Raw genomic sequence first — 24,681 nt, 5'->3', positions numbered from 1 at the left:
TCCCTCCAGTGCGTTCGCGGTTCGAACTCGGACGCCAAACGATCCTGGCAAATTGTTGCGTCAACCTAAGCACAAGCCCATCGCTCACCATAGCCACAATGGATCCGGATCCGAAATAAACACACAAAACCACATTCCCTTCATTATTTATGTATAAAATATTCATCGTAGAAATTAGGAACCACTAACAACAGCGCCTAGCGAGTGATGTATCGAGTAAAATTGTAGGGCAGAGCACTGAGAACCATGAAGAAGATCGGAAAAGGAAGCGATCGTGAAGAGAGGGGATGAAATCTTATCGCGATGGTCATGTTTTGCGTTATGGACCAAATGAGGAGCGTGTAAAAATACAAGAAAGTGCTGAAATACAACCGAATTGGAGTTAATTCTGGAAAAAACGGAACTTTTATTGGAAGCAGATAATCTTCGATGCAAAAATGTGAATGCAGATGTGAATAAAAGTATGTGAGCATTTGACCATTATGGAAAGAAATAAAAATTTATTAAGTGAAATAAAACGCATGTTTCCTTCTTGTCAACCATACTCCTCAATTGAAGTGCCTGATAAAGACAAACGTCTTTGATAATAAGGTTATGATCTGTATTAGAACACATGTGGTACATTTCAAATGCCTTTCAATAAACAAAATATACTCGAGAACGAAAAAACTTAAAACAAAAATCACTAAACTTCTGTGAAAGTGAAAATTTAAACATAATTCGGGAGTTCAGCAGAATAATCGAAGGTCTGCTAATTTTCGGCGCACACCATCAACAGGCACGGATATGGTGATAAATATTTATATATATTAGTTCAACTAGTTCCCTGCGAAGGTTTCAGTGGCTTGCGCTTCCTCAAGCCTCTTTTGTAATCAGTGAAAATAAATCATATTAAACGGAATAAACTCTTATGCGCTTTGATATAAGCATTGACTAGCTTTCAATGGTTGCTTTGTCTGCGTTCATGAAATGATGTTTCGTTGCTCGTCGCACTTCTGAATCGCTGCTGGTGCAGTAAATGATGTATTCCTTTACCTCGTCCTCAAACTCTCTCTGGCACCCGTTCACAAAGACGTGTTCTTCGGCATTTGCAGCCGGAACGATCACGATTGCCCCAGCAAGATTGTGTGTGTAGAAATGAACGTTGAAATCACCGAACCACTGCTTTGTGGATTGTATATGACGAAAAGCTTGTCTTACCACTGCCTCGTGTTGGGATTGGTTATATCTGTTGATCTAGACGTGTGGTAAAAAAAATTATTATCTCCATTAGTTTACGGAACACCAAATCAAAAGAATTATTTTAAAATGTTACCTTTTCACTAAGATCGACAGGAGACGTCATGATTTGTTGATATAAATTACGCTTTCGATAGCGTGTAATAATTTCTTTGGTTTTCTCCAACCCAGGAAGTTTGCTGGACAGGAGTTCTTCGATAATGCTATCATTTAGGTACATAAACAGCTCCAGATTGTTATGAACTTTAGAAAGACGTTCGCATTGTCCATTGCTTAAAACGATAGAGGTATTTGCAAAAATATCAATAAAAAAGAATGTGAAGTAACAAACACAGCAAACAATCCTTTACATTAATGGACAAATTAAAAAGCCATTGGTACTTTCTTCATAATGCTATGCAACTGCAAATATAATAAAACTATATTTCACTTGAATTTTTTTAAATTTAAATATCCTAAAACGTTATCCGTCTCCCCTAACGCGCGCTGGCATCTTTGACTGGGATGCCGAAAAGGCATCGTCGCAGTGCGCATGGTCAAGGATATGCATTTGAGGACAACACAACAACATTGAGACGGGACGGACAGTCTGTCAACCGATTATTATCAACAGTTATTTGTGTGAGCCAAATTGTTTGTCCTACTTTGGAGCTACCAGCTGATAAGTAAATAGAATAAAGACTGCACACTAGTCTGCGGATTGACCCAATGACAATCGGAATCACCGTACAACAAAAGAGTGTGGACAAGTGCTAGAAACATGATTTCACCTCAGTGGACCAGTAGCATGTTGCGTGTTGCGTTTTTTTGCACCACAATCTTCAACTATTTCGAAACGTCCGCCGTGATAGCAGCAAAAGGGCCACATCATCCAGGTGGTGATTTCAGTCGCAAATCCGGCCGGCAACAGTTAGATGAACATCTTCAGCACCAACGCGAGTGAGTTGCTTCCTTTTCGGAGGCAAATTTGTTAGGCAAGTCATTGCAAACGAATGCTTTTGCAGACACTTGGAGGAAGATTTGAAAGGACTACCAATCGACGATCAGCTACTAACGGAAATGTCGGAAGACGAGAAAAATTTCTACTATTTTAAACTGCACGATTCTGACAACAACGACAACCTGGATGGGCTGGAAATGTTACACGCAGCGACACATCACAACCATCACCATCACCGTCACGGGAGCAGCGGAAGCGATCGTTCGGTGGAAACGACCGATGACCAGACGCTGTTCGTGAGAGAAGATGATTTAAGCCACATTATCGGCAAGTGACGTACGAGATGTGACAAACGCACGCATCTAACGGGCCTTCTTTTTCCAGAGGTTATCGATGACTTTATCGAATTCGCTGATAAGGATAGAAATGGGTTGCTTAACTACCCTGAGTACATAAGTGCAATCAACGTGAATGAACCCAAAACAACATCAAGTCCAGGCCCTCACGAACCCATCGGTGGCTTCTCTTCGAATGAGATTCATCCCGGCGCTTCGGACATTGACGAACCCCCAATAAAATCATTGCAAAATTAACATACGGCTATCGAATGTGGTTGATGTACTTACCGAGAGAAACGAAATCCTGCTCGTTCCGCTTCGTGCAGTGCGTCACACACCATCAGTTCGCCGGCCAGTACATTTGGATCCTCATAACAGCGGCGATGGAGCTCTTGGCGGGCACCGGCCATCTCGTACACTAACGCGTAATCACGCAGATCGTACGCCAATAACGATTCGTCGCCAACTCGAACGATCTTAGCCCGTTCGAAAATCTCCCGAAAGGGGCGCGACGGTTGTATGATGTTCGGCACGTGGTAGGAGTCGCGCTGAAGGTAGTCGCACCGATCTACATCCACGTCGGCACTCACAATCTGCGCCAGGTAGCGACGATCGGGAGTCAGCAAATCGGACGCACTTCCACTTATTAAACTGCATACCAGCGCAATTTCTCCATCGGAGAGATCCGTTGCGCGTCGCAATATTCTGTTAACGAGTTTCACCGAGCATTCTTCGTGCTGTCAAGGTGCAAAGACGAATACGGAGTTGGTAAAATAATGGATACAACGTTACCATGGCAACACACCAACCTTCCAACGTTCACCGTATGCTCCGACAAACTTTTCCCAAGTATGCGAGAACGGTCCATGGCCAACATCATGTAGTACGGCGGCCAACTAGAAAAGAGGGTCCCGGAAAAGGTGACATGAAGCCGTACTCGTTTCCCTCCCCTCTAACTTACCAAAACACATTTCCGATCCCCATCATCAATCGTGTGAGTCCAACTTAAAGAATCCAGCAAACGTCCAGCCAAATAGCAAGCGCTGAAAAGGTTCGAAATGAGATCCAACATACGCATTTCATTACTCTCCACGAAAACTAACTTGGCACATTTTCCAACAACTTACCCCAGCGAGTGTTCGAATCTACTATGATCGGCTCCATCATATTTGGCGTCCGACGTACCCAGCTGCTTCAAATACTTCAGCCGCTGAAACTCTTCCACTGCGGTCACATCCCGAATGTACGATGGCAGTTTTACCAGACCGTATACTTCATCGTCGTACCAAAACTCCCTACCGTTTTCCGAGCTCATTTCTTCTGATATTTCGTCTCGGCGGAGTCTTCTCGAGAACCAAGATAACGCCAATCTATTGCCAAGAAGTCCGATCTGTTTCAATGTCGCATAGAAACTACTGTGCGACCAGAGTTTTGTAGACTGAATAGAGAGTTGCCGGAACAAGTTGCTTCCTTCGCTAACGAAGAAAACAAAGGAACCTGATTCGTTGTTATCTGTGCGTTCCATGAATTTTCCATTGCACACAAACAAAGCACATAACGAGAAGTTCCCAAAAATTGTCCCCCTCCCCTTAGCAGACCACCAACGACCAAAACGCGGTCCACATGCTCAACAATGTAACTACATAAATACGCACAAGCCCTTAGAGAGGTAGGGGGACAATTTCGAAGAATGGCCAGCAAATCGAACAGAACTCCTCGAAGTGCGTAAAATGTAAATAAACAACACGACTCACAGCACTGCCAGCTGACAGCATTGTCAGTACGACAATGAAACCACTGTTTAAGAGTGTGAATTTTGGTTTTTCGGTAATTACCGCGAAGGTGAAATTTTGGTACCGTTTTGTAAAATCCAAATGAAAGCATTGAAAGTTAGTTTTAAACGCACCACAATTAAAGGAACAAATTTATTTAAGGAAGAATGAAAAGAAACTATAAGGAACTTGTTTTGCACTTGCCTTCACTGTAAAAGTGACAGTGGCCTTGTTGACAATTCTCGGTCGGATTGATTTGCGCGCTTTTCGTCGGTCCCAATCCCAGCATATTAATCGTTAATAATTAATCGTTAAGGCCAATTGCTTGGTAAAACAGTTCTAGTTAATCGAAAAGTGATGGCACATCAAGAGCAAAGTAAACAGTGGTTCCTCCCTTGGTCGATCGTTCAACGATCTTTTAATCCATTCGATTTTGTGCTTTTGTCGTTCTCACTTTCTTACACCAGAATTGATAAAGAAGAAGTCCAAGTATGCAAATGAAGATAACTATGCCGCACTGGCGGAAACCTGCCAACGATTGGGAGAGCTCTACCAGGAACGCGAAGAACACCAGCGTGCGCTGAACGAATTCAAATTGGCGGCCAAGGCGTATGATAAACTGGATCGCCGTATGGACCGCGGGTTGGCGTATCGTATGGTCGGCGAGATGTACCTCATGATGGGCCAGTTCAAGGAGGCTCTCCAGAACGTACAGGCGTACATGCGGGCGGCCCAGCGTGAGGGAAATCGTAAGGAATTACAGCGAGCTCTTGTCACCATTGGACGTGTCCACCTACACCGGGCAGAATGTCAACCCAAGTCCAGCGCCGGGTCGGATCTCAAAGAAGCGGAGCGAGCGTTTCGCAAGAGCCTTACACTGTGCAAAGATCTTCATGGAAGCATCAGCAAGCACGATCTGATGGAAATGGAGGCCGGAATATACCTAAACCTAGGAATTACGCTCGATCGGCAAGACAAAGTGGACGATGCGCAAGAACACATGGAACGGGCCATAAAATTGGCTCGCGAGGCCGATCTGTTCGAGCTGCTACACACGTGCTACAACACCATGGCGCTGTCCGCTTCGCGTTGGGAACACGAGGACAGTGTACTGCACCACGGTAAAACGCTACGGTTGCTCAACCACGCCCAGGAGGTGGCCTCGAGGTTGCACAATCGGGCCTCGAAAATGTGCCAAACGCTCCTGCTGAAGTCGAACTTTTTTCTCCGGATGGGTGATTTTCAGAGTGCTCGGCAAACGCTTAAAAAGGCTTACCGCCTGAAGACGCCTGTCGCTGCTGATGCCGCACAGATCGAAAAACTTTTAAAGGTGTTGGTTGCGATGTGTCGGACAGAGGATGAGCTCGTCACGACTGAGTCGGCCAATTATGGACGTCGAAAAGCGCTCTACGAGCGCATGGGTGACGGTTCGTGCCAGTTGCGATTGTACGCGAAAGCCATCGACTACTACCGCCGGATGCTGGAGTGCGCTGAAGAGGCTGGCGAAGTTGGTGTGCAGCTGATACCCTGCTACGTGAGTCTTTATCAAACCTTCATCGACAACCGCCAGTATGAGGAAGCTCTCGAGTTTCTTTGGAAGGAGTACGGCGTGATTGCAGACGAGCCAAAGGAAGCATATCAAACGCTGATGCAAATTGCAAAGATTTACGAGCGTCAGAAAGCGCGACCGTTCTTCGACGCGGACGGTATCTATCGTCGAGCACGCTCTGAAGCACAAAAGCTTGGGTCACGGGAACTAGAGCGGACTGCATTGCAGCGAGCGATTAAGTTGCTTCGCAACAACGGCGCAGACATATTGGCGGATCAGCTGGAACAGGAGGCAATCGCAGCGGGCATTGAACTGACATCCGCCGCACTACCTGATAGTGAAGAATTACCGGACACCGAAGATTTACCGCCCATTGCGGCTGAGATGGGGGACGACGGAAATGAAGAGGAGGATGCACATGATACTCCTAACATTGGTGATAATATCCAGCTAGATGTCGATTTGTCCGACGATTCTGACAGTGAACAACAGTGGAACAGCAAGGCCCCAGCCAGCAGTGGTTCAAGGAGCACATCCGATCGCTCGGGGGCCACTCCCGGATCGCGAACACGCAAACGCGGAACAGCATTTGCGGTGCGCCGCAACAACAAGGGTGAAACGCAGCTGCACTCGGCGGCCATTTCTGGCAATCGGCTACTGGCGGAGCGACTGATTGCGCAGGGGCATCCGGTAAACGTGCGTGATCATGCCGGTTGGCTTCCACTGCATGAAGCTTGTATTCACGGGCGCGCCGAGATCGTAGCTCTACTGCTCGACCACGGGTCTCATTTGAATGACAAAGGCGGAACCAGTTGCGATGGCATTACGCCATTATACGATGCGTGCTCAAACGGACGATTGGACGTTATCGAACTGCTGCTTGAGCGAGGAGCCAACGCAACGCAACGTACCGATTTCGGCGACACGACCCTGCAAGTACTCAACAAATGGTACATTGAGCAAAGCTCGGGTAGTCTATCATACGAAGAAAGTGCGCAGTACAAACGCATTCATGATGTGTTAGTTGCAAAATTCGATGCAGCTGCCATACAAACGTCGCCTCCAGCGGAAGTAAAAACCCCTAAAACACAAACTCAAAGAGCGAACGAAAAACTTCGCTCAACGCCGGTGCGTGAAACACCGCCCTCGGCTTTGAGTTCCTCTGTCGTTTCATTGACATCACTCCCACGACCGCGATTAACACAGACTGTAAGTCCACCAACGAATGAAAGTGCCTCTGCCATAAAGCATCGTAACGTCCTTCGAAATCACGACATTGATTGGGTTACCTCAGCTCTCACGGAATGGAGTGACGACGACTCCGACGAACGTGAATCTGGATCAAAATCTCCGGTCGGCTTAAAAGAGTACTGCCACGCAATGAACACGTTGCGAAAGTCGAATGCACGTGAATCCGTAACTGAGCCGATTGAAAAGGCGCGGCTAGCGAATTCACCATCTAAAAAGCGTCCAGCTCACATGGCAAAGGACGAGGTAGATGCCGATGATTGGCTTATCGACGACATGCAACAGTCGGCAAAACGAAGTCGCATCAGTCACAAACTGGACAACTCGATAATCGAAGGACAGCAGTTGAGACGATCCTCTTCCTTCTGTAGTCCTCCCCCGGAACGAGTTCCGAGGGTTGATGATGAGCCTACAACGATACAACATCACATCGAAGCATTGTATGATTCCGATACTTCAGAGGAGTATAACTTTGAAGAGTTGACGAGGCAAACTTCACCAGCTCCTAGTCCTGACGCTATCGACTGTAACGCATTCGACGTGCTGATTGCTAACTCGTCGAAAAGCTTTCGCCGCAAACGCCGACGACGAAATTCATCTGAACACAATTACAGGCGAGCTTCCGGCGATCAGCTATCTCTGCTCGAAACAGGTTTCCAGCGCACGCTGATCACCTGTCTGGAGGAGGAAGAAAACGTAGAACCGTTCTCGCTTTCGCCACCAGATCGTTCATTGAGTCCAACGCCATGCACCGAGATCGCGGTCGAAAGCGACATTGAGATGCCTGTAGTGGAACCCGAGCCGTGGCCATCATTGGAATTCACATTGGACAACGGGGTGTCCCTAACTTTATCCCTAACAAATGTGCCAGAAGAGAAGCTCACGATCGGTTGGCTGCACAAGAAGCTAGTTGGCTCGTACATGATGTATGTCTGCGTCTGGAGCTTTGGTTGCTTACTGCAAGATTCACTACAAAACTCTTTTCCATAGGTTACACGGTAAACAGCCTACCATAAAGATAATCTCTGTGGACGACAGCCCTGTGGAAGATTCCTTCGCCGATAGCGATCCGCTGAGTGCATTGATTCCGCGCAGTTCCGTAGAGAGTATGGCGCTCAACGCTCAGATAACCGGATGGAAACAAATAAACCTTGAAATGTTTTACACCGATTATTGTCACGTGCATAGTTTGGGTAAGCAAAGCCTTTCGAAATTTTGGCCGCTTAGTATTGATCACACGACTTCTTACAATTGTCTAGCGATCGATGAAGCATTCCTCGAGCAACTGAAAGCGATGGATGGTGCGACGGAAATTGCTCTGCAACGGTTCGCCGTTCAGAAGAAACCACACTCGGCGACCATTCTTTTTGCATCGATTTTCTTCCAACAAGACCGCTTGAAGGAGTTGGATTTGACGATGAACGGAATCACAGACGACCAAATGGCAGACTTTGTACGCTACCTACCTTCCTGTAAGCAGTTGCGCGTACTCCGACTAGTCAACAACAGTCTGACCAGCCGCTCAGTCGAACTGCTTTGCCTACGAAATCACCAGGATGATGATGTTGCGTCTCGGACCACTACGACGGACACGCATGTGACGCCTCGAGCAGTGGCGTTAGGGGACGGTTTACTGACGGAACTGGACCTCAGTAGCAATTCACTACGAAGCGAGGGCCTAATACCACTCGGCGTTCTGTGTAGTATGTTGCCCCATTTAAAAATTCTGCGCATTCGATCGAATCTAATTTACGACTTCGTTCCCTCCGAGCACCCCTTAATCGACGTTAGTCGCTTGACAACGTTCGATATTTCAAGAAATGCGCTCACGGATCGCTCGGTAGAATGTCTGCTGCAGCTGTTGGTGGACGGTCAGTTACAGGAAGCTCACCTGAACCATCTGCCAATGTTCTGTCCGGACTTTAAGCCAAAACTCTGGCAAACGATCGGCACACATCAGCTCGATGGTTTGCGACTGCTGAACTTATCCAGTTGTAAACTGTCGGACGAGGAACTAGAGTCAACGGTACTGCCAACAATCGAGAAGTGCTGCAAGCGACTGACGCATCTGGACCTGTCGATGAACGTTTGGCTCACGCAACAGTCCTTCCTAGCTCTGTTGCGTCACTGTTCTAGGGCATCGAATGTGTTGGAGCTGGTGCGATTCGAGTTCAACGTAAATTTACTGTCCGAGTTGGAAACCACAGTTAATTCAATCGATCAACTTTTGCAACGCATCGGCTTCAGCCCGGCTGCACATTACCCAACAGAACTCGTTGTCATGCTGCCGATCCGTGGATACACAGATGAGCGACGCAAGCTACTCCTTGCATTTTTGGGCGATTTTTGGCAGCAGCTTTGGCCAACGAGACAATCGCGCATAGACCGCTCCGAAACAGACGGTTATTTGTTTACTCTTAGTACTACTCAGCGTAGTGTACCGGAAACTTGAGTCGAAAGTGCAGGCAAATTTTATGTAAATCTGACGATCAGTATAACCATTACCAATAAGCATACTCCTGTTTTTAGTGATGACAGCATTTGTTTGGATTCAAAATAAAAAAGCCAACATAAAAAAACTCTATTTTGTTGGTAAGCGTTGAAAATGGAGATCTTACAGTATTTCGCCGATGCTACTCTATAATACTCGTTTACTGAAACCAGCGGTGCGGCTCGTTCGTCAGCAATGCAGGCAGTACGAGCGCTTTTGATTATCAATGCAATTGGCTACTGACCCGTGTCGTGCCCTGTCGTGCCCTGTCGTGCCCTGTCGTGCTCTCCATTGTAGGATTAGGAGTAGATCGAGGAGGCAAGTTGCTCGTAGATGCTTGTCAGCTCGTTGTACAGCTGTTTTTTCACCATATTCGATGCGCCCCACGGCCGTACCTTGTCTGTGTCCGCTTTGCTGACGGGGTGTGCACAACGCTCAAGGATACGTAACAAACGGTTCGGGCTTTTCTCCGTCACCAAGATGCCTGGTTCACCGGCAGTGCCGAGGAATATCTAACAATGAGACAGCATGAGAAAGTTGAATGTAGTATGAAACTTCTATTTCGATCGAGTCTCCTACCTTCTCGCAAACAATCTGCAGGTTGTTGTTCAGCAACCGGGTTGTACACTGATGGACTGTTGTGTTGCAACGGCTCCGGCAATCGTAATAAAAGCAATCATTATCCGACTGGCACGAACGTCCATCCGAAAGCTTACGATCGATTGACGCCTCCGGTACAATGTAGCGGAGATCGTGGTATTTCATGCGACTGTCGCTGATACCGAACCCGGCCAGTATAACCGAACACATCTGGAACCTATTCTGAGCCATCTCCTCCAGATAGTCCAGTATCAGGACGGCCACCTTGATGTGGTACCGCCACTTGGATAGATCAATGTGATTCGTAAAGTGATACCGCCGTTCGTCGAACTCGACCGTCTCCAGCAGCTCGGTGATGAACAGATCGCCGCAGGTACCGATCACCTGCGGAAAGATTTCCTTCTCCTCGTACAGTCGACTCAGCAGGTACTCGTTGTTTTGTATGAGGTTCCAGCTGTTGCGCATGCTAGCGTGAAATAGGACGTGATTGTTCTTGTTCTTCAGCTTGAGCAAATTGTTTAGCTTATCGAAGGGTAACTGCAAATCATACTGCAACGCAATGTAACGTCGCACGATGCCAACGTACTCGGATTCCGTTGGAAAGTGTTCCTCCCGCCGATGACTATCGATCCACGAGAGCTTCTCATAGCTCGCATCCGGTACCGCATGCTGGTTTACGAGAATTGGTCTATCAGCTAGCTTCGTTCGAGCCATTTTCCCGCTCGGGGGAATTTTCATTTGCGTTGGGTCAGCCTTACCTTCAGCACTACGAACTGTTGGGCTTTGCGCGCCAAGAAACGGTTAGGATGTGTGGGATGAAGCATCGCCTGGTCGGTGGAAGGGCACCGAAACTCCGATATCGTGTCCCCGGCACAGAGCTCCGGGCACATGTAGCCCGTGATTTCATTGCTGTAGTACTGATTGCACTGCAAGTGTTGCCATTTGAGGTAATCTTCATTTACTGCACAACGAGTACTTACTGTTTTTGAAATTTTCCACTCAACGAGCACATCGAAACAGTAGTAAACGCCTGTCACCAGGTATGCGACCACTCCGAACAACACCAGCACTAAGATTGTAGCACACGCCACGGCAAAGTAATAGCGACGTCGGGGCGAAAACCGAAGCTTACGGGTAATGATTTTCATTCGATTCTGCAGCACTAGTCGGCTGCCACCACTCCCTATTAGCATCTTGCGGCACTCCTAGGATGCCAATCAATCTAGTCAATGCGCGATTCCTCCAGGCGGCTTGATATTGAAAGGACACTAATCGCTTCCTTCCTTACAATGGCTGCCTAAACATGCTAACCTTCGCCCATAATGCCTCTCGGCTGCTTTACCCCGACACGTTCACCTTACCCCAGAACCTTTGCCGACCTTCCGACTAGTAACACTTCCGGTGGCGGAAATAGACAACCCAGTCACAACAAAACAATAGCCGGTGGCCTGTGTTCGTGGCGTCTTGTATCGTAAGTTACATAAAAACAAATGTCCGCCCAAAATGTCACCGCCCAGTCCAAGGACGCAAAAATGGGTGCGTGCGCCTCCATCACGAAGGAACACGCGTTTGTTTTGAAGTGTGACGTCATGTCGACGAACCAGGGACTGTGGAGCCTGGAGCATTGCGCATGATTACCCCAAGCCCCCAAGCCTAACGCACACTATCTACTGCCCAGACACGTGTCTTTTCTCTCTTTCACAACGCAGCTTTCGTGCCACTTCGCCCCTTGCCCCTTGCCTCTTGTCACATGCCGCTGCCAAGTGTGTCCGTGCCACTTCGACTTAATACATTATCAGAATTTTGTTCATCCAGATCCAGATAACCTTTTCGCTGAATGAAAAAAGATTTCAATTTGCAAAAAACAGATCACATTTGGTCCTCATTGTATAGTAAATGTGATAGTCCTTTGATAGAACAATCAGCGGAGATTGATGTCGACGAGAAAAAAATCTTCACAATGCACATTTTTTCTGCACTGAATTTTAATATGTTTAATTTATTTATTTAAAGAAAATTTCACGGCTTATTCATTACTTAATTGCAATCACTAAAGATTGGCCATTGGCAGATCATACAATGTTGGAGTTCAATAGGCTAATGAACTGTGGTGTTTTCAACAACCGAAAACAAACGTTTGTTTCTTTTCTTTCAGACATTTTTAGACTTTCAGTCTACGCAACGGCTTCATGGTGATAACTCGCCTGCCTGTCCTGAATTCTCACGGCCACCGGCAGCATCAATGAAAATAAAGCGTAATCAACCATAATCTACCGCAAAAAACTCGTGCAAACCCACACTGTTGGCCGTAAATTGCCAAATGAAGTAAAAAGCTTCCGGCGATAGCGCAGAGTACGCACAGTAATTTGTATACTTTTCCCTTCTACAATCACGCTGCCCGCGGCGGACAAGCCCGACCAGCACTTTTCTCGTGGGTCACAGACGCTGAAACTATTAATACGGATTACCCAACAATCGCGCCAGTGGCCTCCGGAGCTAGGGACAGTTTAATCTTTTGCTGCAACAAAGACTGTTTTTCTTTGAGCAATTAATGTTTGCCTCGCAACGACTGTAGTTTGTTCGTCGATTAGCAACATTTCATCTTTAAAGAACGCTTTCTGAAATAGGCTTCCTGTTTGACTAAATAAAAAACAATCCCCGGTAGGCTTTCGGTGACGAAGGCGGCATGATCACATTAGTGAAGGAAGAAACCAAAAAAAACTATTGTGCCTATGATAACGAACCCGGCTCAACTGTCCATCCGGTAGCTCGAAGTGCCCTGGAGCGTAGCGAGTAAACGCACATGCCGAAGATAGTAGAGGCCAATAGCGGCACAAAGGGACGCGAGAGGAGGCACAGATAGAAGCGCTACCGTAGCTTTTACTGCTCAGCCGTGTGCCGGCACCGGGTCAGTTCCGTTTCAGCACTTGGCACAGTGGCAGCACCTCGCGATCGCTCGTGTGTAGAACTCGCGTCCCGAGAACTCGGCAGTGAAAACGTATCGCAAGGACGCTTGATACGTTGATTACAGCGGAGAAGCTGTTTATGCAAAACGAACGAGATTTTGCCAACAATACAAACATCATGGCAACAACGGACATTGGGTATCAATACAAACGAACAAACACGAATGGCAGCTTGCATCAACCGCTGGATATCGCGATCGTTGGCGGAGGACTGGTGAGTGACCTACGCTCGGTAACCTAATCCCAGTTTGCGGGCGCCTGAAAACGTCTCTGTGCGAAATTCAATTCGACAATGTACAGTGATCGCTATTGAGTGGTGAAAATCTGTCACTGATCTAGCACGTGTATTACTTATCATTTTCACTTGTTAACTACAATTAGGTTAACCTCAATCGACCACACTTGGCCTTTTTTACTCGCGAACTCTGTTCTATAAATGTTTTGGTGTTCTTTCCGCAGGTTGGCTCCCTGTTAGCCCTCCATCTGGGCAAGAAGGGCCACGAAGTGAATCTGTACGAGTATCGAGAAGGTAAAGTACACGCTCAACCCATCGATGCGGATCAATAATCTGTAGCGTAATCGATACATATAATCGACACAATAGACATTCGCACGGCCGAGCTGGTGGTTGGGCGCAGTATCAACCTCGCCCTGTCTGCGCGTGGGCGCCGTGCCCTGGCCGAAGTTGGCCTGGAGGAAGCCCTGCTTGGTCACGGTATACCGATGGCGGGCCGGATGCTACACGATCTGAGCGGCCAGCGGAAGGTTGTGCCGTACGATGCGAACACCAAGCAGTGCATCTACTCCGTCGGTCGTAAGCATCTGAACGAGGTGCTGCTCAACGGTAATTGCTACAAAGAATTCCACTCGGAGTGTAGGATTACACTTCGGGTGCGCCAATGGAACGACATTTGTAAGGATTCCGTTTTTCCGTTTTCTGTTTCCACGCTTTTCTTTCAGCCGCCGAAAAGTATCCAAACATTCACCTGAACTTCAACCACAAGCTGGTCAGCGCCGACTTGGACGAGGGACACTTTTCGATGATCGAGTAAGTACAGTGTCCATTAATGGTCGATCGAACGAAACCTATGATCTGCATAGGCGTTCCAGCTCAACTTCGATCCAGCAGAACTGTCTGTCTAGTTCCTAGATTTGTTTCCGGCTCCCTCGCTCGTTAGTTTACTTTTCATCATTGACGCATCTGGTCATTCACCGTTTGTCGCCAGGTGCGCTACACGTGCGAACACCATGGCCCAACAACGTAAACTCATGGACATGCCTCTCGAGCCGACCGCAGGGGTTCAATACCCAGAGCCGAGTCGCCAAGAGGGTTTATTTGCAAATGAGCCTTTTAGGAAGATAAACCACCTGTTATCGGCACTAGAAACAGAAGCTTACTCTCTTCAAGTACGAGGTTTCCGTTATCAGTAGAAGGACTTCGTGTCTAATCGCTTTCGGTAGGCTTCCATAATGCTTAATTAATGCTTCGGTAGGCTTCCATACAAAAGGATTTTAATCTCAAGGGGTTGGCCTCCGTTTCCTGAAATGGAAAGTTTACGGTATTTCCATTGCAAAGAGGTCGGTCCAAAAATAGTTTCTTGTATTCTGACTCACTTGCCGGAGGATCGCCGGATCTCTTATCTTCCAATCTGCTTAGCAAGTATTTACAAAATATATTTTTTATCAAATCTCTTTGAATAGATTATTAACACTTTCTTAGGGCCGATAAAGATTGATAGGATCATTTTAATACAGCCACGGCATGCAATCAGTCAACGATAGGATACTAATACATCATTGGCTCTTCTTTGACCGTAAATTGCAGTCCAACAACGAAGGAAATAAAGGACGCCCAAGCCGATCTGATTGTCGGGTGCGACGGTGCGTATAGTGCCGTTCGGAAGGAGATCATCAAGCGGCCAAGGTACGACTTCAGCCAGACATACATCGAGCACGGCTACCTGGAACTTTGCATTCCACCGTTGCCCACCGGAGAATTTGCGATGCCCCACAACTATCTGCACATTTGGCCACGAGGGAAGTTCATGATGATCGCTCTGCCCAATCAGGATCGCACCTGGACCGTAACGCTGTTCATGCCGTTTACCCACTTCAACAGTATTACCGATGCGGACAGTTTGTTGAGCTTCTTCCGTCAGTACTTCCCTGACGCGATCGATCTGATTGGGCGCGAACGGTTGGTCAAGGATTTCTTCAAGATCAAACCGCAGTCCCTGGTAATGATCAAGTGCCGCCCGTATCACGTTGGTACGAAGGCACTGATAGTGGGCGACGCAGCCCACGCGATGGTTCCGTTTTATGGTCAAGGAATGAATGCTGGATTCGAGGACTGCAGCCTGCTGACGGAACTGTTTAGCAGATATGGAACCGACTTGGGCCGTATTTTGCCCGAGTTTAGCGAGCGGCGTTGGGAGGATGCACACTCGATTTGCGATTTGGCCATGTACAACTACATAGAGGTAAAATCAGTGCGCGATCATTTTGCTACTCCTGTGTTAACGTGATGTGTTCTCGATCGCAGATGCGTGATCTGGTTACGAAGCGATCGTATTTGCTGCGCAAAAAACTGGACGAGATACTATTTTGGCTGCTACCAAACACATGGGTCCCGCTTTACAACTCGGTATCCTTTTCCCACATGCCATACAGCCAGTGCATCGCCAATCGCGCGTGGCAGGATAAGGTTTGTAACTGGCACGTAGCCGAGAGGATATTTTGTTTAAACCATGATCTGCTATTCCTGCTTTTAGATACTGACCCGCGCAATATATGGTGGATCGGTTTTCGTCGTTGCGGCCATAGGAACGCTTTGCTACCGATACCTGAATGTGAGCCATTTTGAACGATTATCGGCGTCCATTGTAAATGCTGTTAAGTTGCTCAAGTCCAACTAAAACCTATTCACTTAATAACTGGAGCCTTAGTTGATTCTCATTCGACTTGTATTCGAAATAGATTGGCTAGATAAAACAATTACTCCCGTTTATGTTCGTGTCTTATCATTTTATTAGTCAAACTACGTTCTCACGATAGTCTCATTAATGTTATGGTAGCTTACCATAGGTCACTTGCGTTTAACCAGAAAACTGTTCCTATCTTCACCCTCTACTACCGTAAAACCATGCACATTAATCCTACATTTAATACAAAACAAATTTACTACAAAAATAGCGTGCATACAAAGAACAACGAGGAAGTGACCAAAAAACAATAATAAGCTTCAGGTTCTGAATTTACAGTATTAGCGTACAATGTTTTCTTATCCTGTTCGAACCAAGTGAAGAAGATCAATGGCCTTCCAATTTGCTCTTCGCTAAATAAATAGTACTAACCGGCCAAACCGCAAATTCTATGAACCAGCATAAAATGTACAAAAATCTTTGCCTTCCCAAGTCTTTTATCTCCAACCTTAGCCTTACGCCAGGAATTGGGCGATCCTGCCACAGGGTCTTTCAGTCGTTTATTCCAGCACAAGCTTCACGTTCTTGTGGTCAGTGATGAAGCGTGCTTTGTGCGTTTCGAACAGCAGATCCAGCTCGCGACAGAAGCGATCGTGCACCTCGTCGATCTGCTCGTTGGTGGGGTTATCCGACTGCACCACTTCTATCGGTGCTCCGACTGAATGCAAAAGATGAAATATTTAGATCTTATCTTAAGAAATCTTCTACCCTCTATAGCCCCACTTACCGACAGTGTTAAGCGGTTTCCGGCGCGGTATCAGCCCGTAACTGTACTGGAAGAAACCGCGACCAACGAATGCCGCCGGCGCTATTCCCGTCGTGTTCTTCACGAACTCCTGGAACCGGCGCAACTTCGAGCCCGGCGGATTCGGTGGTTGATCGAATAGGTCGACTTCACCGAATGTCATCACGGGAACGAGCGGTGTACCGGCTTTAATGGCCAGCTTACAGAAACCTTTGCGCTTTCGCAGCACCAGCGTGTAGTTGTTGGGCCGACAATGCAGGGACTCTGCCGCACCGCCGACGACGATCACGACCGCATTGCCTGTGTAGCCATCGGCGTTCAGTGGGTGGTCGGGTTTATTCGACGCCTTCAGCAAACTCAAAATGCTGGTCTGGTTGGCCGAAACAAGCCCCCACGAAAGCAGCAGTTCACGAAAGAAGGGGATGACGAAGTGGAAGTTGAGTGTGACGGGCCGAGACCGAATCTTGGGAAAATGTTCGGCAAAACCAGTCACACTGGTGGCGAAATTGATGAAAACTCCGAGTCTGGCAAAATAAAAGAATACAAGATTAAATAAATCTGTAAAAATCGCATATTGATAGATACGATAGGCTCAAAATACCACAACCCGTATCTTAATCCTGTTACTATCGGCCTTTGAATGGTTCGGTTATCTTTCAAGATACACGCTATCGGTGAATTAACTAATAATGTTTAAAATCTAATCGCTAGTATCAGACGCGAATGTTGTTTTTGCTCTTGTACTCGCTACAAATCACTACGATGCACATTTGGTGATTTGTGTTACGTTTCCGAATGTATTATGTGTACTACGAAAAGGACAGATATAATAAGTTTTGGATTCTCGTCAAAACCGGAGTAACGTAAACGATCAACTGATAATGCTAATTAACCTACGCGCACGTCGCATAAATGTGCGTTATCGGCTGGTCGGCTTTTTGGACAGCCGAAAACAAAACTTCTATCAAAGGGCTATAAAAAATCAGGCACGCTAGCGCGCATAGGGAACACTTCGGGGCCGATACACTTTGGACTTGACCTCGCCCGTTCCATCCCTTCCTGGACCGGTGTAAAGTGTTTCAGTTTCGTAACTCATGCCCATTGCAGAGCCGTATCTTATCAGCGTCACCGATTGACGATTGGTTTTTGGGCGCTGCGAACCCACTAATCAACACTGGAAAAATTATTATGTCCGTGTGCTACCAGAACTTGGTTACGAAGCAATACTTATTCTAAAATTTCGCACTCACCCGAGAACACCATGCGGGAACGCGGCAAACAGGTAGTTCCGGTTGGGATCGAGATCGACCGTTTTGTGCAGCGTTGCCGGAAAGTAGCTCCGATAGAGACGCCACCAGAACAGTCCGCGCCACCAGTTCACACTGCAAAATGATGGCAATAACAGAGTTTGCTTGCACCATGAGGCTACCGAAATAGTTACCCTTGGCCACGACCACCGTTGGTTGTAATTTTACGATCCGTGTAGATGAAGTATCCGTAGATGAGGCAGAGTGTTTTAATAAACAAATTACCGTAGATCTACAACGGAAGGGTTCCCATTATCATCATTTCGTTTAGTCACTCGTGCCGGCGTAATAGCGAATTACCAGAAGGACAAAGTAGGAAATAAGCATTCCTAGTTCACCGAACAGGATCAACCACATCCACAGTGCCGTGGACAGAGTTTCGAGCCGCCGTCCAAGCGGCACATTTAGTGGTGCCCATTCGATTTTTCCCATTTTACTGTTGGCGTACAAGTCTGCCCGGTCGTGGGCCGTTTTATTGACTACACTTTAGCACTTGAGCAGATTAAGTTTCAGAAGACAGTTAGACATACGACACTTGAGCACGTGCACACACAAAGACACTTAATATTAGGATCGGAAGGACCCACAGGAGCTCGAAACAGCTTCGGTGTCAACGTTCGCCACTTGTGTGAGCCTGGCAAGACACCGCTGGAATCATCGGCCTGTACACAACCGTCCCGTATATCCTGCCGACTCTGCCGGACACGCAAAACTGATTTGAGTTTCCGATCGGTTTACCATTTGACTCCGAACAATTGTATTCAACCGGCGAAATGGAGGTTTGCTCTCACGAACACTGGTGCAGTTCTTCCCCCGAAAGTTCCTAGCCACGTTATCGGGTTCCGCGATGCGGGTCCGCTCCGGGGACAACCAGAAGAAGCACGCTGCTGAATTCAATTGCATACACCCGCGGTGTGAGCCAACGGACTGATCCCAGCGCACCGCGTTGGCCCGCAGATAACGAAAATGGAATTAGTGTGATGGGAGGACGGTGAGACGGCCGGTCTGGGTCTGTGATAAGAAAATATGAACACAAAATTACAGTTTGGCCACAGACCAATAAGATGGCGGTAAAAATGCAACCTGGACAATCGTTACCGATCAACAAACGTGATTTCTATCGATCGTTACAGAGAAAGGTTCACGCAAAACACATTGCTTCAAACACCACATTGTTCCAAGTCACGCAGCTATCACAGTCCATATTGATAAACCTTTGATAGGTAACACAATCCGAAAAAAATCTTTTATAGTCGGCAATATCTTAACTGTGACCCACGCGTAAAACGACGTCGGAAAGTAAGCGAATTCTAATCCTATCGTTTCGAAAGTTATCTGCTGATAATGTGGCTTATCTTAACTACTTATCTTTGAACCGCTTAGGCCACATTTACTTGGCCTGTTAGGGGGTCACAACAAAGGGACAGCCTGAAACGCGGTGTAGGTCCGAAGCGTAGTGATGAATCGATTTATGAGCGTGGCTTGAGTGTTGATATATTTTATCACCAGATTTCTAGGGTTTTGTTTTCCAATCGAACCAATTAATTTTACCGTGACGGTCGTGGCGCTACATTGTGTGAAAGGAAGGGGGAGAGAGAGGAGGAAAAGCAAAAGCAGAGATTCGTAAGCGTACACTGATAAGACGCACCTCGCATAACACCTTCGATAGCTCAGTTGGTAGAGCGGTGGACTGTAGAGAGAAAGATCGGAAGGAGAGACACCACAAACTCTTCCGAATTACGGTTATAGAAATCCATAGGTCACTGGTTCAAATCCGGTTCGAAGGAAAAACTCATCACTTTTTTTATAGATCGTCGCCGAACGGAATGATCCGTCTACTTGCATGCACCAGGTCTTCGTACACAGGCAATCACCACATTTCCGTGATAATATCAACTGCGTCGTAGATTAAAATCCAAGATTTTATACCGTTCCCAACCAAGTGTTGGAAAGGTGATCGTTTAACAAACCTTCTCTTTAGCACGTTAGCGATTGAGTTAAGGATCCTATGGGCCAAACGGATAGCGCCCAGGCGCTCTTTAATTGCCCATTGGTATAAACGAACGCGGTCAAAACACTAAAATGCGGTTCCCGTGTCAACCGTCCTTCTACCCTGTTTGCTGTAGCTACATAATCAACGCTGGTGGTAATGACTTACCAAATCCCAGAGAAATCTCTTTCTCTCTCGACGCTTTTCTTTTCAAAAGGACCACAGCTGAGTGTTTGTCATCAGATTTCTTCTCATTTACGCTCGGTGTCACAGCAAAGAACGCGGCCAGCCAAAAGGTTACGAGCGTGTCGCGAGTGCGCAGGCGATCCTCGATTGCGCGCCTCACGTCTCGCGGAGATCATACTCACTTCTCTAGTGCAATCAATTGATCAAGATTGTGCCACAGTTCTCCGTCTCTAACGCCAATCTCTCTGCGCATCACTCGGTTTACAGGAGAGAGATGTCTTTGATGCACGGCCACTAAGCTGCAACTAAGAACACAGACAATGGTGAATCAGCTTTTCTTCATGTTTCACTTGCAATAGACAACAAAGGCCTTCAGTTAAGATAGAACACTTCGTAGAAAGGTCTTTATCCATAGTTTCACAATACATGTAGATGAGTAACAGTGAAACCCGATAAGCTGTAGTGAATATTTTGTTTATTCTCACTCTGCAGAACACTCGAAAAGACAAACCAACCGGTATCTTGCAGCCACGATGTGCACGGTGTTCAAATCCGGATTAGTGTTTGGCGCGCGGGTTCCCTCTTCTCAAGGCGTAAATGACTGATGAGATTTACTCCGGACATGTGCTCACCCCGCTCAGCAGCAAATAGTGACTTGAGTGACACTTTTTATGAAGCACATGATCGATTTTTGTTGCCGCTTGCGTGCGTCACGAGCAACACCAGCTTCGCAAACCGCCGGAGGTTAGTACTCGACCATCATGGCTATGCACTTGTTGGTAGTTGACGCAATTCAACTATTCGAACCTTTCCTACAAACGTTACTATAAGTGTCGCGAAAACCGGAAACGTTGCACAAAAAGGAGGTAATATGCCCCACCTTCCCATACCTTTAATATTCCGCACATTTTCTTTCGTTAACGTGAAACAAACAGCGAGTAGATAATAATACATGTATTTTTGATAGTTAAAATAGAATACAACTCACGTAGCCACCCGGAACCGGAACTAGTCACGCAACCGGGACAAATCGGGTTTTTTTTTGTAAAACAATGCCGGCAAGCACACAAGGAGAAACCTACACGTTCACATAGACCAATTCAACAGAAACAGACAAAATAACGCTGCCAGAGCATAGAATAACGGATAGGGAACCTTAGAAAAAATTGAATGACGTCCACTAGTCCGGGCTCGATGTGCGATCGAATGTGAAGTGGATAGATGCCATGCGTTCGATACTTTTAGTGTTACTTCCTTTCTTTTGCGATTAGCACGAAATTAAGTATTTTTTTCTTTTCGTTTTGTTGCTTTCACCTATTTTGCTAGTTACAAACCGATTATGTTTTGCGACCATTTCCGTTACGTTGATTGCATTCCCAGGATTTCCAGGTGGGAAAAGCAGGACAAAGTTGGGTGTGAATTCCAAGGACACTACATCGCCGGATTGTTTTGCGTTTGAATGCAATATTTTGATTCCTTTTCACAAAAGCGTATTTATCATTCAAGGCTGGTCTGTCCGTCGGGCCATCGCATTCCGGCCTGATCTGTCCTACCTGTCCGGTACGTGTAACATGGTTAGATGTATGTTGTGTATTGTTTGTAGTGTTGTATGTGTGCAATGTATACTGAGTCCACTTAACAACGACGAGTCCTGCTGAAGATCGATTCCATACAGGCTAGTGGCTTTGTTGGGTAGGATTTGAGAGACCGATCGGGACGCACTTTTAGGAACACATCGACAGAGCAATGCCGAGAAAATCTTCGAACCCGATTGTGATGACGCCCTTCTGCTCAGTGTCCCGCACGCGGAACGCATCGGTAAAGCGCTGTATCTGGATGCACGTTACGATGAACTGATCGACCGAGATCTCCTTCCGGTTGATCGGATCATTCTTCGCGATCAGGTACTGAATGAAGGGGGGCGAAAAGCGAAACCCCATCTGCGTCAGGGCCTGCGTTAGCTCGCTCTCCTCGATGTGGCCCGACGCGTCCCGGTCAAAGTTCTTAAACACCTGCAGCCACTGGTTAATGTAGTTGTACAGCTTCTCGAAGTCAAAGATGTCTACCGTTCCGGTCTTGTTTCGATCAAACATGCCTGCACAGAGGAAAGGGACACAGTTTTGGCGGGTTGTTCGGCTACCATCACCCATTGCCATCGCAACCACGCACACGCACATACTCACTGATCATCAAATTACAGGCCGTGTCGGAGAAATGATCACCGCGTCCGTTGATCAGTGCTTGCTGCAGTTCCCGATTGTTGATGCGCCCCGTGTTGTCCTTGTCGATGTTGCGGAAAATGTTTTGAATTTCCGGACTGACCGCCGGCTGCTGGGGTGGTGGCGCATATCCTCCATAGCCTCCTGCGCCGTACGCGGCTGCCGGGTGTTGGCCGTAGCCTCCTCCTCCGTACTGCTGCTGGGGATAACCACCCTACGGTACGATATCGGATTAATCACCGCAGATGAATCATCAACGACATTGTCAGTTTGTCCATTCCATAATGTAAATAGAATACCCCGTGACGAAATAGACAGCGAATTGGATCACGGAGATAAAAAAAACACGTCACGTCGTATCAACAGGAACTACGTTCGCTGGCACACTCACCTGATAAGCCATCTATGGTGCCAATTCGACAGAAGTGTGTCGCTTAGCGTGCACAAACCGATCGGAACGATACTAGCAAATTTTGCAAACGGGAATCAGACAGAACCAAGGCACCATGCAATTTCCCAGACGTAGTTTTGCACTAACGTTTGGCCTCACGAAACTGACAATTGAGACAATTTGCGTGTTCCAGGATGCACACACACAAACACATACGTGAACAAACACAAGCAGCTGCTGCACTGTCAACTACAAATCAAGATTTATTCGTTGAAAAGCGGAACACGATTAAGATTTGTCAGGCTCTATTTTATGCGACTAAATGGACTCATCATTCTTTGACCTTGCAAACTATGACCTTTCCCTAAGCCATTCTTCAACATAAACAAGAAAATTTGCCTACAAAGCGATGTTTGGTGACTAGTTAAATCTGAACCGAAACTGAAGTGCTCAATCCGGGTTGCTTCAAAACGCTCCACGCACGTCAAATAGGTTGCTGCGAGTGTTTGGAAAACAACACAGCAAAAGGCTGCTTCGATCGCCGTGCGAAACTTTGTTGTGCTTTAATTGTTGCCCGAAGCAATGGCTGACGATTTGCAAAATTATAAACTACAACTGCAACAGGTAAGCGTCGTATTCCGCTGTGAATCTACGAAAAGATGTAACGTGCTTTACGGAATGTTGTTATCCCTCTCCGGTTGTTAGGTGGAAGCGGCGCTGTTGACCGATCCGGAAAATGCTGAGCTACTCAAGCTGAAACAGGACCTGGACGAAGTGATCGAGCTCACGAAGGATCTGATCAAGGCACAGCAAGAACCGGAACAGAAGAAATCTGCATACATCGAACCCGCCACCAGCAGCTACCTCGACGGGGGTTCGGGCGCGGAAAAGAAACAATCTAAACCGGCAAAGGTATGGAAGGTGGGTGATAAGGTTTCCGCTAAGTGGATTGAAGACGGACAGTACTATGAAGCCACCATAGAGTCGATCGCGGAAACGGGTGAGGTGAACGTAGTGTTCGAAGCCTACCAAAACCGAAGCACCACGACTATAAGCGAACTGAGGGAGCACAAAACAAGAAACGAAGTGTTTCCGGCTAACAGCAATAAGTAAGTAAACAGCATACGAGAGCGACGCGGACGGAGTACTTTCAACGTAGACCCGATGTTTACTTTTAGACGCATGCGACACAATCAGAAGGAGTACCTGAAGAAGAAGAAAATGAAAAAGATTCAGCGGTTCAAGGAACTGGAAGAAGAGCGCGAGTGTGAGAAAAACAAATGGCTACAGTTTTCGGCCAAATCGACCAAGAAGTCGGGCGTAAAGGCGAAAAGCATTTTTGCATCTCCGGAAAACGTAAACGGCCGCGTCGGCATTGGCACGTGCGGTGTGTCTGGTAAGCCTATGACGGAGTTTTCACACGGAGAGAAGTATCGAAAAGGAATCTAACTGGTCCGGTGCTTGAGTGCATACCGTAAACAACGCTATGGCATCGATTCGTAGCCGCAACGACACATTCATTCGAGACACAGCAATTTTGTCATAAGTTTGAGTTTGGTTACAGCAACTACACATACAATAAATTAAGCTATCGATATTTCTCCAATTTGTTGACCATCGGTTTTTGTTTTGCTTTCCTGTCTTACCGCTCCTTTAAGCACCTTGGTTCAAGACTGAATTAAGTACGGTGATAAACGCTTCCTGGCCTATGCCTTAAAC

The 24,681-nt window shown here is 46.9% G+C and overlaps 7 protein-coding genes and 1 non-coding gene across 10 annotated transcripts; 4 read left to right on the top strand and 4 right to left on the bottom strand.

Annotated features, from left to right (window-relative positions):
- Positions 1-462: 462 nt before the first annotated feature.
- LOC128277805 (deoxynucleoside triphosphate triphosphohydrolase SAMHD1 homolog) lies at positions 463-4,170 on the bottom strand. The gene is made up of 6 exons (XM_053016332.1): positions 3,645-4,170; positions 3,479-3,560; positions 3,327-3,413; positions 2,806-3,254; positions 1,316-1,511; positions 463-1,236 (listed from the first exon to the last, which is right to left on the bottom strand). Exons 1-6 carry the CDS (start codon positions 4,040-4,042, stop codon positions 934-936), a joined length of 1,515 nt encoding a protein of 504 aa, XP_052872292.1. The 5' UTR covers positions 4,043-4,170; the 3' UTR covers positions 463-933.
- A 476-nt stretch (positions 4,171-4,646) lies between these two features.
- On the top strand, positions 4,647-9,538 carry LOC128266918 (tonsoku-like protein). The gene is made up of 4 exons (XM_053003706.1): positions 4,647-4,665; positions 4,757-8,012; positions 8,077-8,279; positions 8,346-9,538. Exons 1-4 carry the CDS (start codon positions 4,647-4,649, stop codon positions 9,536-9,538), a joined length of 4,671 nt encoding a protein of 1,556 aa, XP_052859666.1.
- A 338-nt stretch (positions 9,539-9,876) lies between these two features.
- LOC128268165 (divergent protein kinase domain 1B) lies at positions 9,877-11,432 on the bottom strand. Its single transcript, XM_053005191.1, has 4 exons — positions 11,158-11,432; positions 10,936-11,103; positions 10,157-10,846; positions 9,877-10,089 (listed from the first exon to the last, which is right to left on the bottom strand). The coding sequence occupies exons 1-4, from the start codon at positions 11,368-11,370 to the stop codon at positions 9,877-9,879; spliced, it is 1,284 nt and encodes a 427-aa protein (XP_052861151.1). The 5' UTR covers positions 11,371-11,432.
- A 1,676-nt stretch (positions 11,433-13,108) lies between these two features.
- Positions 13,109-16,516, top strand: LOC128267954 (kynurenine 3-monooxygenase). The gene is made up of 7 exons (XM_053004919.1): positions 13,109-13,357; positions 13,603-13,672; positions 13,748-13,987; positions 14,104-14,191; positions 14,969-15,623; positions 15,686-15,847; positions 15,915-16,516. The coding sequence occupies exons 1-7, from the start codon at positions 13,223-13,225 to the stop codon at positions 16,056-16,058; spliced, it is 1,494 nt and encodes a 497-aa protein (XP_052860879.1). The 5' UTR covers positions 13,109-13,222; the 3' UTR covers positions 16,059-16,516.
- Positions 16,153-20,587, bottom strand: LOC128267955 (2-acylglycerol O-acyltransferase 2-A-like). Of its 3 annotated transcripts, none has more exons than XM_053004920.1 (6): positions 20,335-20,587; positions 18,477-19,187; positions 18,311-18,408; positions 18,120-18,251; positions 16,852-17,393; positions 16,153-16,782 (listed from the first exon to the last, which is right to left on the bottom strand). In XM_053004920.1, exons 2-6 carry the CDS (start codon positions 18,606-18,608, stop codon positions 16,625-16,627), a joined length of 1,062 nt encoding a protein of 353 aa, XP_052860880.1. In that variant the 5' UTR covers positions 18,609-19,187; positions 20,335-20,587; the 3' UTR covers positions 16,153-16,624. The 3 variants fall into 3 exon arrangements, with proteins under 3 accessions (XP_052860880.1, XP_052860883.1, XP_052860881.1); XM_053004923.1 differs by lacking the exon at positions 20,335-20,587 and adding an exon at positions 20,147-20,282; XM_053004921.1 differs by lacking the exon at positions 20,335-20,587 and adding an exon at positions 19,825-20,214.
- Positions 19,836-19,963, top strand: Trnay-gua (transfer RNA tyrosine (anticodon GUA)). The gene is made up of 2 exons: positions 19,836-19,872; positions 19,928-19,963. It is a non-coding gene; the product is annotated as a tRNA-Tyr (tRNA).
- Positions 20,588-21,291: 704 nt separating the features above from the next.
- On the bottom strand, positions 21,292-23,218 carry LOC128267957 (peflin). Its single transcript, XM_053004925.1, has 3 exons — positions 22,963-23,218; positions 22,536-22,785; positions 21,292-22,447 (listed from the first exon to the last, which is right to left on the bottom strand). Exons 1-3 carry the CDS (start codon positions 22,972-22,974, stop codon positions 22,077-22,079), a joined length of 633 nt encoding a protein of 210 aa, XP_052860885.1. The 5' UTR covers positions 22,975-23,218; the 3' UTR covers positions 21,292-22,076.
- A 135-nt stretch (positions 23,219-23,353) lies between these two features.
- LOC128267956 (survival of motor neuron-related-splicing factor 30) lies at positions 23,354-24,545 on the top strand. Its single transcript, XM_053004924.1, has 3 exons — positions 23,354-23,586; positions 23,668-24,071; positions 24,141-24,545. The coding sequence occupies exons 1-3, from the start codon at positions 23,545-23,547 to the stop codon at positions 24,409-24,411; spliced, it is 717 nt and encodes a 238-aa protein (XP_052860884.1). The 5' UTR covers positions 23,354-23,544; the 3' UTR covers positions 24,412-24,545.
- The last annotated feature ends 136 nt before the right edge of the window (positions 24,546-24,681 follow it).

The sequence above is a fragment of the Anopheles cruzii genome, chromosome 2 (assembly GCF_943734635.1).
Source record: "Anopheles cruzii chromosome 2, idAnoCruzAS_RS32_06, whole genome shotgun sequence".
Lineage (NCBI taxonomy): Eukaryota > Metazoa > Arthropoda > Insecta > Diptera > Culicidae > Anopheles > Anopheles cruzii.
The sequence above is the reverse complement of the archived record's forward strand: the minus strand, read 5'-3'. Positions and strand labels throughout refer to the sequence as shown.

What these genes read in the sequence shown, in the direction of transcription:
- LOC128277805 (XM_053016332.1), bottom strand. Translation starts at nt 4,042, where the DNA reads ATGGAACGCACAGATAACAACGAATCAGGTTCCTTTGTTTTCTTCGTT. An exon ending in AGATTCGAACACTCGCTGGG is followed by an intron (nt 3,561 to 3,644) that starts GTAAGTTGTTGG and finishes GAACCTTTTCAG; the next exon opens with CGCTTGCTATTTGGCTGGAC. An exon ending in CTGTCGATCTTAGTGAAAAG is followed by an intron (nt 1,237 to 1,315) that starts GTAACATTTTAA and finishes CCACACGTCTAG; the next exon opens with ATCAACAGATATAACCAATC.
- LOC128266918 (XM_053003706.1), top strand. An exon ending in CTAGTTGGCTCGTACATGAT is followed by an intron (nt 8,013 to 8,076) that starts GTATGTCTGCGT and finishes TCTTTTCCATAG; the next exon opens with GTTACACGGTAAACAGCCTA. An exon ending in TTGTCACGTGCATAGTTTGG is followed by an intron (nt 8,280 to 8,345) that starts GTAAGCAAAGCC and finishes ACAATTGTCTAG; the next exon opens with CGATCGATGAAGCATTCCTC.
- LOC128268165 (XM_053005191.1), bottom strand. Translation starts at nt 11,370, where the DNA reads ATGCTAATAGGGAGTGGTGGCAGCCGACTAGTGCTGCAGAATCGAATG. An exon ending in AACAGTTCGTAGTGCTGAAG is followed by an intron (nt 10,847 to 10,935) that starts GTAAGGCTGACC and finishes CTCGTAAACCAG; the next exon opens with CATGCGGTACCGGATGCGAG. An exon ending in TGCAGATTGTTTGCGAGAAG is followed by an intron (nt 10,090 to 10,156) that starts GTAGGAGACTCG and finishes TCTCATTGTTAG; the next exon opens with ATATTCCTCGGCACTGCCGG.
- LOC128267954 (XM_053004919.1), top strand. Translation starts at nt 13,223, where the DNA reads ATGCAAAACGAACGAGATTTTGCCAACAATACAAACATCATGGCAACA. An exon ending in GGACACTTTTCGATGATCGA is followed by an intron (nt 14,192 to 14,968) that starts GTAAGTACAGTG and finishes CGTAAATTGCAG; the next exon opens with TCCAACAACGAAGGAAATAA. An exon ending in CCATGTACAACTACATAGAG is followed by an intron (nt 15,624 to 15,685) that starts GTAAAATCAGTG and finishes TCTCGATCGCAG; the next exon opens with ATGCGTGATCTGGTTACGAA.
- LOC128267955 (XM_053004920.1), bottom strand. Translation starts at nt 18,608, where the DNA reads ATGGGAAAAATCGAATGGGCACCACTAAATGTGCCGCTTGGACGGCGG. An exon ending in TTTCCTACTTTGTCCTTCTG is followed by an intron (nt 18,409 to 18,476) that starts GTAATTCGCTAT and finishes CTTCCGTTGTAG; the next exon opens with ATCTACGGTAATTTGTTTAT. An exon ending in GAAACCGCTTAACACTGTCG is followed by an intron (nt 16,783 to 16,851) that starts GTAAGTGGGGCT and finishes TTTTGCATTCAG; the next exon opens with TCGGAGCACCGATAGAAGTG.
- LOC128267957 (XM_053004925.1), bottom strand. An exon ending in GGCCTGTAATTTGATGATCA is followed by an intron (nt 22,448 to 22,535) that starts GTGAGTATGTGC and finishes TCCTCTGTGCAG; the next exon opens with GCATGTTTGATCGAAACAAG.
- LOC128267956 (XM_053004924.1), top strand. Translation starts at nt 23,545, where the DNA reads ATGGCTGACGATTTGCAAAATTATAAACTACAACTGCAACAG. An exon ending in ATAAACTACAACTGCAACAG is followed by an intron (nt 23,587 to 23,667) that starts GTAAGCGTCGTA and finishes TCCGGTTGTTAG; the next exon opens with GTGGAAGCGGCGCTGTTGAC. An exon ending in TTTCCGGCTAACAGCAATAA is followed by an intron (nt 24,072 to 24,140) that starts GTAAGTAAACAG and finishes GTTTACTTTTAG; the next exon opens with ACGCATGCGACACAATCAGA.